The sequence below is a fragment of the Erinaceus europaeus genome, chromosome 2 (genome assembly GCF_950295315.1).
Source record: "Erinaceus europaeus chromosome 2, mEriEur2.1, whole genome shotgun sequence".
NCBI classification, from domain to species: domain Eukaryota; kingdom Metazoa; phylum Chordata; class Mammalia; order Eulipotyphla; family Erinaceidae; genus Erinaceus; species Erinaceus europaeus.
In genome coordinates, this window is record NC_080163.1 from 64,916,206 (window position 1) to 64,929,319 (window position 13,114).

At 39.5% G+C, this 13,114-nt stretch overlaps 1 protein-coding gene across 2 annotated transcripts in view; it reads left to right on the plus strand.

The window, feature by feature from the left end:
• Positions 1 to 13,114, plus strand: part of LOC103107901 (disintegrin and metalloproteinase domain-containing protein 5-like) — an 84,375-nt gene that overhangs the window by 70,171 nt on the left and 1,090 nt on the right. For both annotated transcript variants that reach the window (XM_060182287.1, XM_060182297.1), the window contains 4 exons: positions 836 to 922; positions 2,767 to 2,878; positions 10,708 to 10,864; positions 12,022 to 12,072. In XM_060182287.1, coding sequence (XP_060038270.1) covers positions 836 to 922; positions 2,767 to 2,878; positions 10,708 to 10,864; positions 12,022 to 12,072 — 407 coding nt within the window. The remainder of the gene's footprint in view (positions 1 to 835; positions 923 to 2,766; positions 2,879 to 10,707; positions 10,865 to 12,021; positions 12,073 to 13,114) is intronic.

Below are 13,114 nucleotides of genomic sequence, written 5' to 3' on the forward strand. Positions count from 1 at the left end.
AGAAATTGAGAGGGTAGAGAAAGACAGGGGAAGAGAGAGAGAGAGCTACAACACCGCTTCACCACTAATGAAACTTCCCTCTTGCAGGTAGAGACCAAGAGCTTGAACCTGGGTCCTTAGCCATGGTAGTGTGTGTACTCAACTGGGTGTGCCACCGCCTAACTCCCTTCACATTTATTTTTATTTTATTTTATATTTTTATTTTATTTTATATTTTTATTTTATTTTATATTTTTATTTTATTTTATTTTTATTTTATTTTATATTTTTATTTTATTTTATATTTTTATTTTATTTTATATTTTTATTTTATTTTATTTTTTTATTTTATTTTTATATTTTCATTTTATTTTATTTTACTTCCAGGGTTATTGCTGGGAATCGGTGCCTATACTATGAAGCCACTGCTCCTAGAGGCCATTTCTTCCCATTTTGTTGCCCTTGTTGTTGTCATTATTGTTATTGTTGTTGGACAAGACAGAGAGAAATCGTGAGAGGAAGGGAAGACAGAGAGAGGGAGAGAAAGATAGACATCTGCAGACCTGTTTCACTGCCTGTGAGGCAACCCTCCAACCCCCGCAGGTGGGGAGCCAGTAGCTCCAACCAAGGCCCTTAGTCAGTCCTTGTGCTTCATGCCATGTGCACTTAACCAGCTGCACTACTGCCCAACGCTCCCCCTTCACATTTATTTTTAATGTAATTGCAATGATTGTTTTTTCACTGGGTTTTATGTCAGTTGTTCGTACTATGAATTCTGGAGTTTCTTTGAATTTCTAATATGTTGTCCATGCACAGAATCTTCTTGTTGACTATTTTTTCATTTGCTTTGTTGTAGTATTGTGTCAACTTTTCCTGTAAAGAAATTCGTCACCAGCCTCATATGGGAAAATGTGATCCTATTATAGATTGCCAAGAACACGGGGTATGTAATTTCAGTGTTAATTTTAGCAACATTCTTTTCATAATTCAATAAACAACTTATAAATTAAAAAACAATTTGATGTAAAAAACATTTGTTTTCTGATATAATTCAATAATCTATAATGTATAACTTCAATCTTACTTTCTTAAGAAATCTTGCCAAACTATTTACTAACAAAGATAAAAGTATAAACATTTCAGATGATTCAATGTTTAAAATGGTTTTTAAAATTAGATGAATGTACTATAAACTATATAACTTAAATCATCTTATTACTACAGAGAGAAAAACAAAGCTGGTAGCTAAAAGTCTTTCTTGTTAGTCTTGCTAGTTAACTCAGAGTCTAGTTCGCTCTGTAAAGCCAGAAAAAAATAGTAGTTGATGACAGGTTATTGGTACTTATCAATATTTGAATCAAGATGTAAAAATAATTGAAAGAAGCTATAAAAAGCTGAATATGGGCCCAAAATCAGATCAAATCTATGGGGGTTTACTTTTTTACAATGTTTATACACCTTTCCCATATTTGGGAGATACTCTCTTCCCTGATCCAGCTTTCTGGTCCTTTTTCCAGCTATGACATCATCTCCCTAGACAATAATTTGGATACACCAGCATATCAGATGTCAGGTTCAGGAAAAAAAAAAAAACTAGTATTGTCATGGGCTCTTTGGAACATAACTAAAATAGGACTACTAACTATCTACAAAACCCACCAACTCTTCATATGAATTATTCCAGCCTTCAGGTTCATGATTAGTCAACAACTTGTTTGGCTCTATATGTTATCAGGTTCCACCAGATGCTAACATGATGCCAGCCAGGCTTCCCTGGGCAGCTGACCCCACCAGTGTGTCCTGAAACCCTGCTTCCCCAGAACCCCACCCCACTAGAGAAAGAGAGAGACAGGCTGGGAGTATGGATCAACTTGCCAATGCCCATGTTCAGCAGGGAAACAATTACAGAAGCCAGACCTTCCACCTTCTGCATCCCTTAATGACCTTGGGTCCATACTCCCAGAAGGATGAAGAATAGGAAAGCTATCAGGGGAGGGGATGGGATACGGAGACCTGGTGGTAGGAATTGTGTGGAGTTGTACCCCTCTTATCCTATGGGTTTTTTTTTTGTCAGTGTTTCCTTTTTATAAATAAAAAATGAATATATATAAAAAAGAATATATAAAAATAAAAGAAAGGAAAGGGAAAGGGAAGGGAAGGGAAGGGAAGGGAAGGGAAGGGAAGGAAAGGAAAGGAAAGGAAAGGAAAGGAAAGGAAAGGAAAGGAAAGGAAAGGAAAGGAAAGGAAAGGAAAGGAAAGGAAAGGAAAGGAAAGGAAAGGAAAGGAAAAAGAGAGAAAAGCAGGGCAACAGGAGCTAGATGTATTTTCCAAAAAGAACAAAAAATAACAGAAATTTTGTGGGATATTGTTGAATCTGTCTACTTAACACATTTTCTGGAGTAGATTCTTTTTGAATGAGTATAGAATATTCATGTGGTGCATTCAGGTAGAGGTGCACCAAGTTAAGTGCAGATTAAGTACAAAGCTCAAGGACCCCCCGCAAGGATCCAGGTTGGAACCCCTGTCTCCCCACCTTCAGAGTAGTCACTTCACAAGTGCTGATGCAGGTCTGTAGGTGTTTTTCTCCCTCTCTATCTTCCTTCCTCTCTCAGTTTCTCTCTGTCCTGTCCAGTAAAATGGAAAAAATGACCACCAGGAGCAACAGAGTCATTGTGCCAGCCCCAAGCCCCAGCAATAACCCTGGAGGCAGGAAAAAATATATATTCATTAACCTGTATCAAAAGCAATTTTTGTATACAAAATTTTTCTATCTTCTGATAATTACAGATTTGCAACAATTTTAATCATTGCCACTGTGACAAGGGCTTTGCTCCTCCTAGTTGTGACAAGAATGAAACTGGATTTGGAAGTATTGATGATGGACATTTGACTCCAACTGGTCAGTATCTTAAAATTTTATTAATCAAAGAAAACAGATGTTATAAAGTTTCCACTTTTGTTCCCCCACAGGATAATTTAGGTTAAATCTAGTAAAAGTGTGTTACCTGTGTTTTGTAATCAAAGGTATGAATGGAAGATAATCTTTTTTAAGTGTAACCATTTTTGTTCCGACATTACTGTCTTTTGGAAAGGCTTTATTTATTATTATTATTTTGTGAAACAAAAAGAAGTGATTGGGAGTCAGGAGAATCCAAGGCAGCTAGTTTCCTCTGATCTGTTAACATAGACCTCAGTCTTCTTTCTGAAGTCTGTAAGTTGACTCTGAAAGCCAGAGCTAGTATGCATGGTTGCTCTCCACATGGTCCCTTCTGTGTCCCTTAACCAGTCAAGCAAGCCTTAGGATGCCCAGAAAGCACCTTGGAGTCAATCTAGGAGAGGCCTTGTAATGATGAATACATGTGCGGGGCATAGGGAGTCTGAGAAGCACAATGATCTTAAGGAACTCAGTTTTGCTTTGTTATCTATTTATTTTGAATATTACTGACATGTTAGCAGAATATGGCCTATATAAACCTCAAATTATAAAAATTTTGATGGATTTATTTGTTGCCAGGACATCATCAATTTTTGTTAATGTGTCATGGATATTTTCATAGAAAAATATGTATGAGTACTATACTATTTTATAGCATTACCCATGTAATTATAATTACGTAAGTATACATATGCACAGATATGTGTTTGTGTGTTTTGTGCTGAGTTATCTGCATATGAAAGAATCTAAATACTTATGTATCTAAAAAGTACTGAGACTAGGGGTCATGGGGTCTGGTGATGGCGCATCTGGTAGTGTAGATGTTACAATGTACAAGGACTCGGGTTCAAGTCCCTGGTCTCTACCTGCAGGGGGAAAACTGCACAAGAGGTGATGCAGTGTTACAGATAATCTCTCTCTCGCTCCCTTTCAATCTCTCACATCTCTTTCAATTTCTCTTTCTCTCTCCCAAGGTAAATAAGTAAAATAATCAAGTATAAGTAATATGTTTTAATTTTATGGTTTTTCCATTTTTTAATTTTATTAATGTTTTATTTTGTATATGGAGACAGAGAAAGAGGGAGGGAGAGAGAGAGAGTGATAGACAAGAGCACCAAAGCTTCCGTCAGTGCAATGGGAACCAGATTTGAATTTGAGTCATATACATGGCAAATTCATGCGGGAGCCCCAGAGTTGGGCGTAAGTGCAGTGGGTTAAGCCACATGGCGCCAAACTGCAATGACTGGAGTCTGCCTCCCCCTGTCTGCATGTCTGCCCTCCTCCAGGTTGGGTCACGGAAAGAGGAGAAGAGAAGCCAGAAACAGAAGTGACTTTTATAGGATAAAACCGGAAGTGGCAAGTAGGAAATGGAAATGGCTAGGAAAAGGCAGTGGAGAAAGGAAAAGGGCACGCTGGGAACTTCCTTAACAACTGTTGTGATGGTTTTAACTGGTGGGATTAATGTTACCCTGCAGGAAGGGTGGGTAGAAAGAAGATAGATCAAAGGAATGGGTGTGGAATCTTTCAGGCAAAACAATGATTATATAAATAGGCCATACTATCAGCAATGCAGGGGGAGCACGGGGGCTGGCTTAATGCCTCACAAAAACTTGATGCTATATAAATTCAGAAAATACATTCTATATATGTGTAGCTTGTGGAGTCACATAGATCATATACTTAAAAATAAAACAGATCCTAATATACAATGATACCACCTGATGAAGGGAATCCAGTTATGGCACACCCAATAGAGCACACATATTACCACATGCAAGGACCTTTGTTCAAACTCTGTGGCTTAAGTCCCCAGTGCCCACCTGCAGAGAGATGTTTTAGAAGTGCTACCACTTGGAATGCTGTGGGTATCTCTCTCTCTTTCTCTTTTCCTCTCACTTTTTTCTCTCTCTGTCTCTATAAAATAAAAAATAATAGTAATAAATGAAGAAGGAAATAAAAGGCTTCTGGAAGAACTGGATTCATTGGTCAGGCACCATGCCTTCACATAGCCCTGGCCACACACACACTACACACATACTAATGAGGTCAATGCCCATGTTTAGTGGGGAAGCAATTACAGAAGTCAGACCTTCTACCTTCTGCATCCCATAATGACCCTGGGCCCATACTGCCAGAGGGATAGAGAATAGGAAAGAATAGGGGAGGGGATGGGATATGGAGCTCTGGTGGTCTATCCTATAGTCTATTCAGTGTTTCCACTTTATAAATAAATAAATTAAAAGAAAAAGAAGTTAATTGAAAAAAATCAATAGCAAAAACCTCATAAAAAAACTAATGAGGAAGATGTAGACATTTATCAGTCAGAAATGAATCAAAGTCAGGCTTAGCTATCAATTCTGGAGTTATTTTTTTTAACAATCTCTAATATTTCTGCATACTTAAAAAATCTTTGAGGGAGTTGGGTGGTAGCACAGCGGGTTAAGTGCACATGGCACAAAGGGCAAGGACTGGCCTAAAAAATCCCAGTTTGACCCCCCGACTCCCCACCTGCAGGGGAGTCAGTTCACAAGCAGTGAAGCAGATCTGCAGGTGTCTATCTTTCTCTTCCCCTCTCTGTCTTTCCCTACTCTCTCCATTTCTCTCTGTCCTATCTAACAATGACGACATCAATAATAACAACAATAATAACTACAACAATAAAACAAGGGCAACAAAAAGGGAAAATAAATAAATATTTAAAAAATCTTTGATAAATATTTAGTGCCCACTGATTTTTAAGTTGTTGGGGAGACAGTGTAGTTCTTCTTCTAGCGTTTGCCCTTCTTCCGTAGCCAGTCAACAGCGTCAGGTTGAGCCTGATGTAAAGTTTCGAGACCTCCTTTGAATCTGGAGAGGTGGCAGTCATTGACTATGTGGGTCATAGTCTGTCTGGAGCCGCAGGGGCAGTTCGGGTCGTCTCTGGCTCCCCAGAGATGGAACATAGCGGCACACCAGCCATGGCCTGTTCGATAGCGATTGAGGAGGGCCCAATCATAACGTGCTAGGTCAAAGCTGGGTTGACGATTGCAGGGGTCTGTGATGAGGTGTTTGTTCTTGACCTCAGCTGACTTCCAACTCTGTTTCCAAGAGTCTGGAACAGAGAAGTTCAGTGTAGGCGTAGGGGACCAGATTGGGTGACGAGACGTCAAGCGTTGGACAGGGTGGGCAAAGATATCCACCTATATTGGCAGGTCCAGTCGAGCGTAGACGTGGGAAATGAACTTAGATGATGCCGCATCCCGATGAATATCTGGCGGGGCGATGTTGCTAAGAACTGGCAGCCATGGAACTGGGGTGGAATGGATGGTTCCAGAAATTATCCTCACGGAGGAATATAATTTGGAATCGACCAAGTGGACATGGGGGCTATGGAACCATACTGGGGCACAGTATTCTGCAGTGGAATAGCATAATGCCAGAGATGATGATCGTAATGTGGAAGCGCTCACGCCCCATGAGGAGCTGGCCAGTCTTGCAATGATGTGATTCCTCACACCCACCTTTGCCGCAGTTTTTATGAGATGTTCGTGAAATGACAGTGTGCGATCGAGAGTAACGCCAAAATAGACTGGCTGAGCTCCATGCCGGATTCTTGTATCACCAAGCTGCATATTAAGCTCACGCGAGGCCGAGGCATGGTGTAGATGGAAAACAGATTATACCGTTTTTGCAGTGCTAGGGATTAGTCGCCATTTTTTACAGTAATCAGATATCAGAGACATGTCTTTCGTGAGTGTTTCCTTGAGGATGTCGAACTTGGATGCCTGAGTTGCACAGCAGATGTCATCGGCGTAGATGAACTTCCTTGAAGAAGTTTCTGGGAGGTCATTGATGTAAATATTAAATAGCGTAGGAGCCAGAACAGAGCCCTGGGGGAGGCCACTTGAGACTGTCTCAAGTCTCCATCTGCTAGACTTGTCACCCAGATGCACCCGGAATCTTCTGTTTTGGAGAAGAAACGATATAGTGTTGGCCACCCATGGAGGCAGGCATCTTGAGATCTTGACTAGGAGACCACAGTGCCAGACCGTGTCATAGGCTGCTGTGAGATCAACAAAGGCAGCACCTGTCTTTAAATTCTTCTGGAGTCCATTTTCAATGTAAGTTGAGAGGGCCAGGGCTTGTTCGCAGGTAGATCTTCCTGGGCGGAAACCAGCCTGGGCGGGTGATAGGAATTTCTCTGTAAGATGAGAAATACGTGACAGAAGCAGCCTCTCAAGGAGTTTGTAACACACAGAGAGGAGAGAAATTGGTCTATAGCTGGCGGCCAGTGTTGGGTCTTTCTTTGGTTTCAAAACCGCTATAATCTTCGCACGACGCCAAACTTTGGGCATAGACTCAGATTCCAAGATGTGGGACAGGAATGAAGCGAGCCACTTCTTTGCCGCGGGACCCAGGTTAAGAATGAGTTCTGGGGTGATGTTATCATAGCCAGCAGCTGTTCCCAGTTTAACCCTCTTCAAAGTGTCTTCCAGTTCAGACAGTGTAAAGGGAGAGATTTTTGGAGATGGACAAGATAACCGGAAGAGGGATGACCACTCATGGGAAATTTCTCTTTTCCTGACTGGGTCGATCTTAGCACGTCCAACTTGAGTTAGGTGACTGGCCACTGAGTTTGGAGATACGGAAGGATGGGAGACAGGAGGGGGTTGGCTACTGGCACCCAGTCTGTGAAGAAGCTTCCAGGCCTTCCTACTTGAGTGGGTGAAGTTCAGACTTTCCGTGAGTTGCCAGCGGGCTTGGCGTACTGCATCCAGGGAGGCAATGAGATGATTTTTAAGTTGTTGGGGAGACAGTGTAGTAAGAGCAACTAAATATCATAGTGGGAAGTAGAAATTTTCCTGTCTTTCTGGATTTTTCATTTTTATTTATTTTACTTTAATAATAGAGATACAGAGTGAGAAAGAGAGAGAGAAAGAGAGAGAGAGAGCAGAACACTGCTCAGCTCTGACTTATGGTGGCGCTAGGTATTGAACCTAACACCTTGGAGCCTCGGGTATGAGACTATTTTGCATAACCATTATGCTGTCTCCTCAAACCACCTTCTGGGTTCTTTAAGATTAAGCACATAAACAAGCCTGAGGCAGACTAGTAAGAAAAAAAAGAGAGAAAGGCGTTAGCAACATATATACTTCCTGTCCACATGGAAGAAATTCAGAAAATCTGAATAACTGGTCATATGGTCTTAGAACTCAGCTTAAATAACTCCTATTACAGGTGACAATGAGAAAAAGAAAGGAAGGGTGATTTAAGGGACTGAAAATTCTGTCCTCTGGGAAGAAGGGGAGGGTCAGCAAGAAAAGAAAGCTATCAGGAGTTGGGTAGTAGCGCAGCAGGTTAAGTGCAGGTGGCACAAAGTGCAAGGACCAGCATAAGGATCCTGGTTCAAGCCCCAGCTCCCCACCTGCAGGGGGAGTCGCTTCACAGGCAGTGAAGCAGGTCTGCAGGTGTCTATCTTTCTCGCCCCCTCTGTCTTCCCTCCTCTCTCCATTTCTCTCTATCCTATCCAACAATGACAACAACAATAATAACTACAACAATAAAACAAGGGCAACAAAAGGGAATAAATAAGTATTTTTAAAAATATATATTTAAAAAAAGAAAGGAAAGCTATCCAAAATAGCATGCCACAAAACTAGAGGCCTATAGATTTAAGTTACATCTTTTCCACAGAACAAAAAATACTTAGGACAAAGATATATAAGGAATAAGAAATCTTTTTCTTTTTTTCTCTTTTTCTTTCTTTCCAATACCACATTTTAATTAATTCTAAATAGATAGCATATATTACCTATATTCAATCTCCCAGTCCCACGTGTTAGAGGGAAGCTTCATGAGCAGTGGGGCAGGGCTATAGGTGCCTGCCTCCTCCGTCTCTCTCTCTCTCTCTCTCTCTCTCTCTCTCTCTCTCTCTCTTTCTCTCTCTCTCTCTCTCTATCCAACTATAAGGGAAAAAAGAAAGAAAGAAAAAGTATGGCTATTGGGAGGGAAAGGTGATGTCATTGTATAGGCACTGTGCCTCAGCAGTAACCATGGAGATAGAAAAGAGTATTAGAAAAGAGTAAGAGAGAACTAGAAATAAGTCACTGAGAGGAACTGGATATTTACTATGTAAGTTCTAGCTGTATGGTGGTTAGTCTCTCTCTCTCTCTCATTTTTGCTGTTATTGTTTTGTTCAGTTTTGTTGCTGTAGTTGTTTATTTGTTTATAAAGACAGAGAAGGCATGGAGACATAGAGAGTTGAAAAAGACCATAGCACCAAAGTTTCTTTCAGTGCAGTGGGCTGGGTTCAGACCTGAAATCATGCATATAACAAAGCAGTGCACTACCCAGGTGAGCTATTTTGCCAGCTCTACTCCCCCACCTTCCATAAAAGTACATGACATCATCTCCCCAAACAATAACTTGGATCCACCTGCATATCAGATGTCAGGCTCAGGAAAATAAATAAATAAATAAATAAATATAAAAAATAAATAAATAACTAGTATAGCTATTTGGAATATAACTAAAATATGCCTACTAGCTGTCTACAAAATGGAGACCCCCCCCCCAACTCTTCATCTGCACTAGTCCAGCCTTTAGGTTCATGATTAGTCAACAAATTGTTTGGCTCTATATGTTAACTCTTTTTTCAGCCACCAGGTTCCAGATGCTAACATGATGCCAACTGGACTTCCCTGGGCAGATGATCCCACCAATGTGTCCTGGAGCCCAGTTTCCCCAGAACCCCGCCCCACTAGGGAAAGAGAGAGGCAGACTGGGAGTATGGATCGACCTGCCAATGCCCATGTTCAGCGGGGAAGCAATTACAGAAGCCAGACCTTCCACCTTCTGCACCCCAGATTGACCCTGGGTCCATACTCCCAGAGGGATGAAGAATAGGAAATCTATCAGGGAGGGGATGGAATATGGAGTTCTGGTGGTGGGAATTGTATGGAGTTGTACCCCTCTTATCTTATGGTTTTTGTCAGTGTTTTCTTTTTATAAATAAAAATTTAAAAAAAGAAAAAAAAACAGCCCCAAGGCAGAACAATCACACAAACTCAAGGCTCTGTTGTCTGCAAATAATAGTACTGTTTAGGGGGGCAGGTTAAGCGCATATGGCAAGAAGAGCAAGGAAGGACCAGTGTAAAGATTCTGGTTCAAACCCCCAACTTCCCATCTGGTGGGGGGGGGGGAGAGGGGTTGCTTCACAAGCAGCAAAGTAGATCTTCAGGTGCCTATCTTTATCTCCTCCTTTCTGTCTTCTCACAATTTCTCTCTATCCTATCCAGCAATAACAACAAGGGGTTGGGGGGAAGCCTCCAGGAGCAGTGGATTCAGAGTGTAGGCACCAAGCCCCGGTGATAACTCTGGAAGAAAAAAAAAAAAGAGTGTTTAAACTTCATGAAAGGGTGAGGGAGATAGCATAAAACCATTCTGTATAACAGAAAAGGCTCTCATATCTGAAGCCCCAATGTCCCAGGTTTAGTCCCTTGCCCCCCCCCCACGATAAGCCAGAAATGAGCAATGCTCTGGTAGTAAATAAATCAACAAACTTTATTATTACTTACTGCCTTCTATTAGTAATAATCACCACATAGTATAAGGTTGGAAACTCATTAAAACACTAGTAATAGTCCATTCTAGTATTACTATAATTTGGGGGCAGCAGTAGCATATTATACTCATAGTATGTGAACAAAATAGTGTTCAGGAGAGAAAAGTGTTGATAATGATATCTTCTGCATCTTTTCATTTGAGTCATAAAAATCACTGACATAAGTTCAAGTGGATATTTTCTACTCTAGGAAGAAATTCTCTGAGCAAATATGCCACCATGCCAAACCACCAGTATCAACTCATTTTTTACATTTCTCTACCTGTGCTCCTCATTATTGCTGTTGTGTCAATATCAAAGAATAAATTAAAACAGCTATGCAACAAGAAGGAAGCTGAAAATGAGAGGTATATATATATGTATATATGTATATATTTATTTACTTACTCTTGTCAATTAAGTGAAGAAAAATACTCAAGAATGTTCTGAATACATGTAAAGCAATATTAAGAGAGGCCCAGGGATATATTTCAAGCTATCTTGACATTCTTCTTTATTTTCTTTTCTTCCCATTGTGTAACCATTCAGTTTACTACCAGGTTCATGTTAGGAAAGAGATGAATGGGGGGGGGGTGTACACTTGTACATCTAAAACGTTATCTTTTCCATGAACTTTATGAGAAAAAAGCAATACTGCATTTCAAGGAACTTTTAGGCACAGATTGTCAGGCCCTTTTTATATATTTCTTTAAATCAGAGATAGTATCTGTGAACCTACCTCCATATTTATTTCTTAAATCCTGGTGTTTTCAATTTTCAAGATATTCTTAATTATAAAATACATGTGTAGTTCACAATAATAGATGAGGGGACAGGTAGCAATGTCCTGTAATCATTAGGAAATTGCAGTTATCATCAGAAAATCTTGTTTTAACTCATAGTTTTTACTCCTAAATGTTGCATGTAAAAACTGAGATATCTTGAACAAGTGCATTTACTGTTTCTGTTCTTCAAATGATCCCTTATACCACTTTAAAATGGAAGATATCAAGAGCTTTCCAAGGTCTTGTCAACTTTCGAGTATGATAAATTGATAAATGAAGTTACTCTTTGCCCTTTAATCAGTTACTCAAGTATTTAGTGTCATTATTGACATTACAAGCTACTGTGTTTTACCACAGCAGTATTTACCTTAAATTTAACTTCTAAAAATTGATGAGGAGAAATGATTAGGCATTATGAAAGGAAGCAAAACATAAATATAAATAAACTGAGTTTTTTAATACTAATAAATGGTCTAGGTTTAATTTGACTTGGGTAGCTGGGGAAAAAAAATCACAGGTCTAGCCAACATGGCTTTATAAATATGGCATATGATATAAGTACATGAACGAGCCTAAAATAAAAATGGCAAGAGTTAACATAAAAACACTGGCTTGAGTCACTTATTCAAATATTGCAACTATACTTGTTTTGTTGAAAAAAGACACTTTTATTTAATAGTCACTTAATTCTTAAAGATTTCCACATTTCTCATTTTAAAATAACTTTTTCAAATTTATAGATCCGAAGACAGTAGCAATACCAGCACCAGCAAGTTGTCTCACAGTGCAAGGTGAGTGCAGAACAATGTGGCTGTTATAGTGTGCTTGCTTTGTTACAGATATGAATGAGGTTCAAGTCAGATCTGCACTGCACTGAAGGAAGCTTTGATGCTATGGTATCTTTGTCTCTCTATCTTTGTCTCTTTTTCTACCCAAAAAAAATCATCCCAGAGCAATGAAATCCCAGAGATGACAAGAAAAAAAAAAAAAGAATTGCAATTATGGTGGCCATGGAAATAATTCAGATAGTAGATCACAGGAATTGTATAACTAAGACTCTTGGTTCAATTCTCTACAGCTGTTTATACCAACGCAGTGCTCTTGCTTCTCTGTCACCGTCTCAAACATAACACTCTCTTTTCTTTTTATATATCTCTATCTCATAAGAAACAATACAGATGAGTGTCTTAAAATTTGTGTATATATACACAATGGAATAATACTTAGCTGTTAAAAACAATGAGGTTATCTCTTTTCCATCCTTTTGGATGAAACTTGAGAATATCCTGTTGAGTGAGATAAGCCAAAAAGAGAAGAATGAATATCAAATGGCTTTTTTTTTTTAAAAGTAGGGAACAGGGAGGAAGAGCATAAAGTGAAACATGGACTGGACATGGTGTATTGCACCAAAGCAAAGGACTCTGGGGGAGGAGGGGGAGAGAGGATAGGAAGAAAAATTGGGGACCTGTTACATAATGAAATGGTATGCATATGTCGATGAATGAACTGTAAGGCATTAATCCCCTCAATAAAAAAAGTGACAAAAAATAAGTTGATGATTTGAAATCAAACATTTGCTTGCACTACTTTGACAATGGTAGTGGTGTGGAATTATACCCCTGTAATCATAATTTTGTAAAACAATATTGTCACTAATAAAATTTTTTAAATAACAAAATAAAACTAACAAAACCAATGCTTACACTCAATGAAAACTATGGTGGTTACTACAGGGTGAGTGGCAAAGCAGGAATGGACAGAGGAGAATTTTGATGAGGCGATGACTCCTGAAATTTAGTGTGGTGGGTGTGATGCATCTTTTTTTTTCTTTAT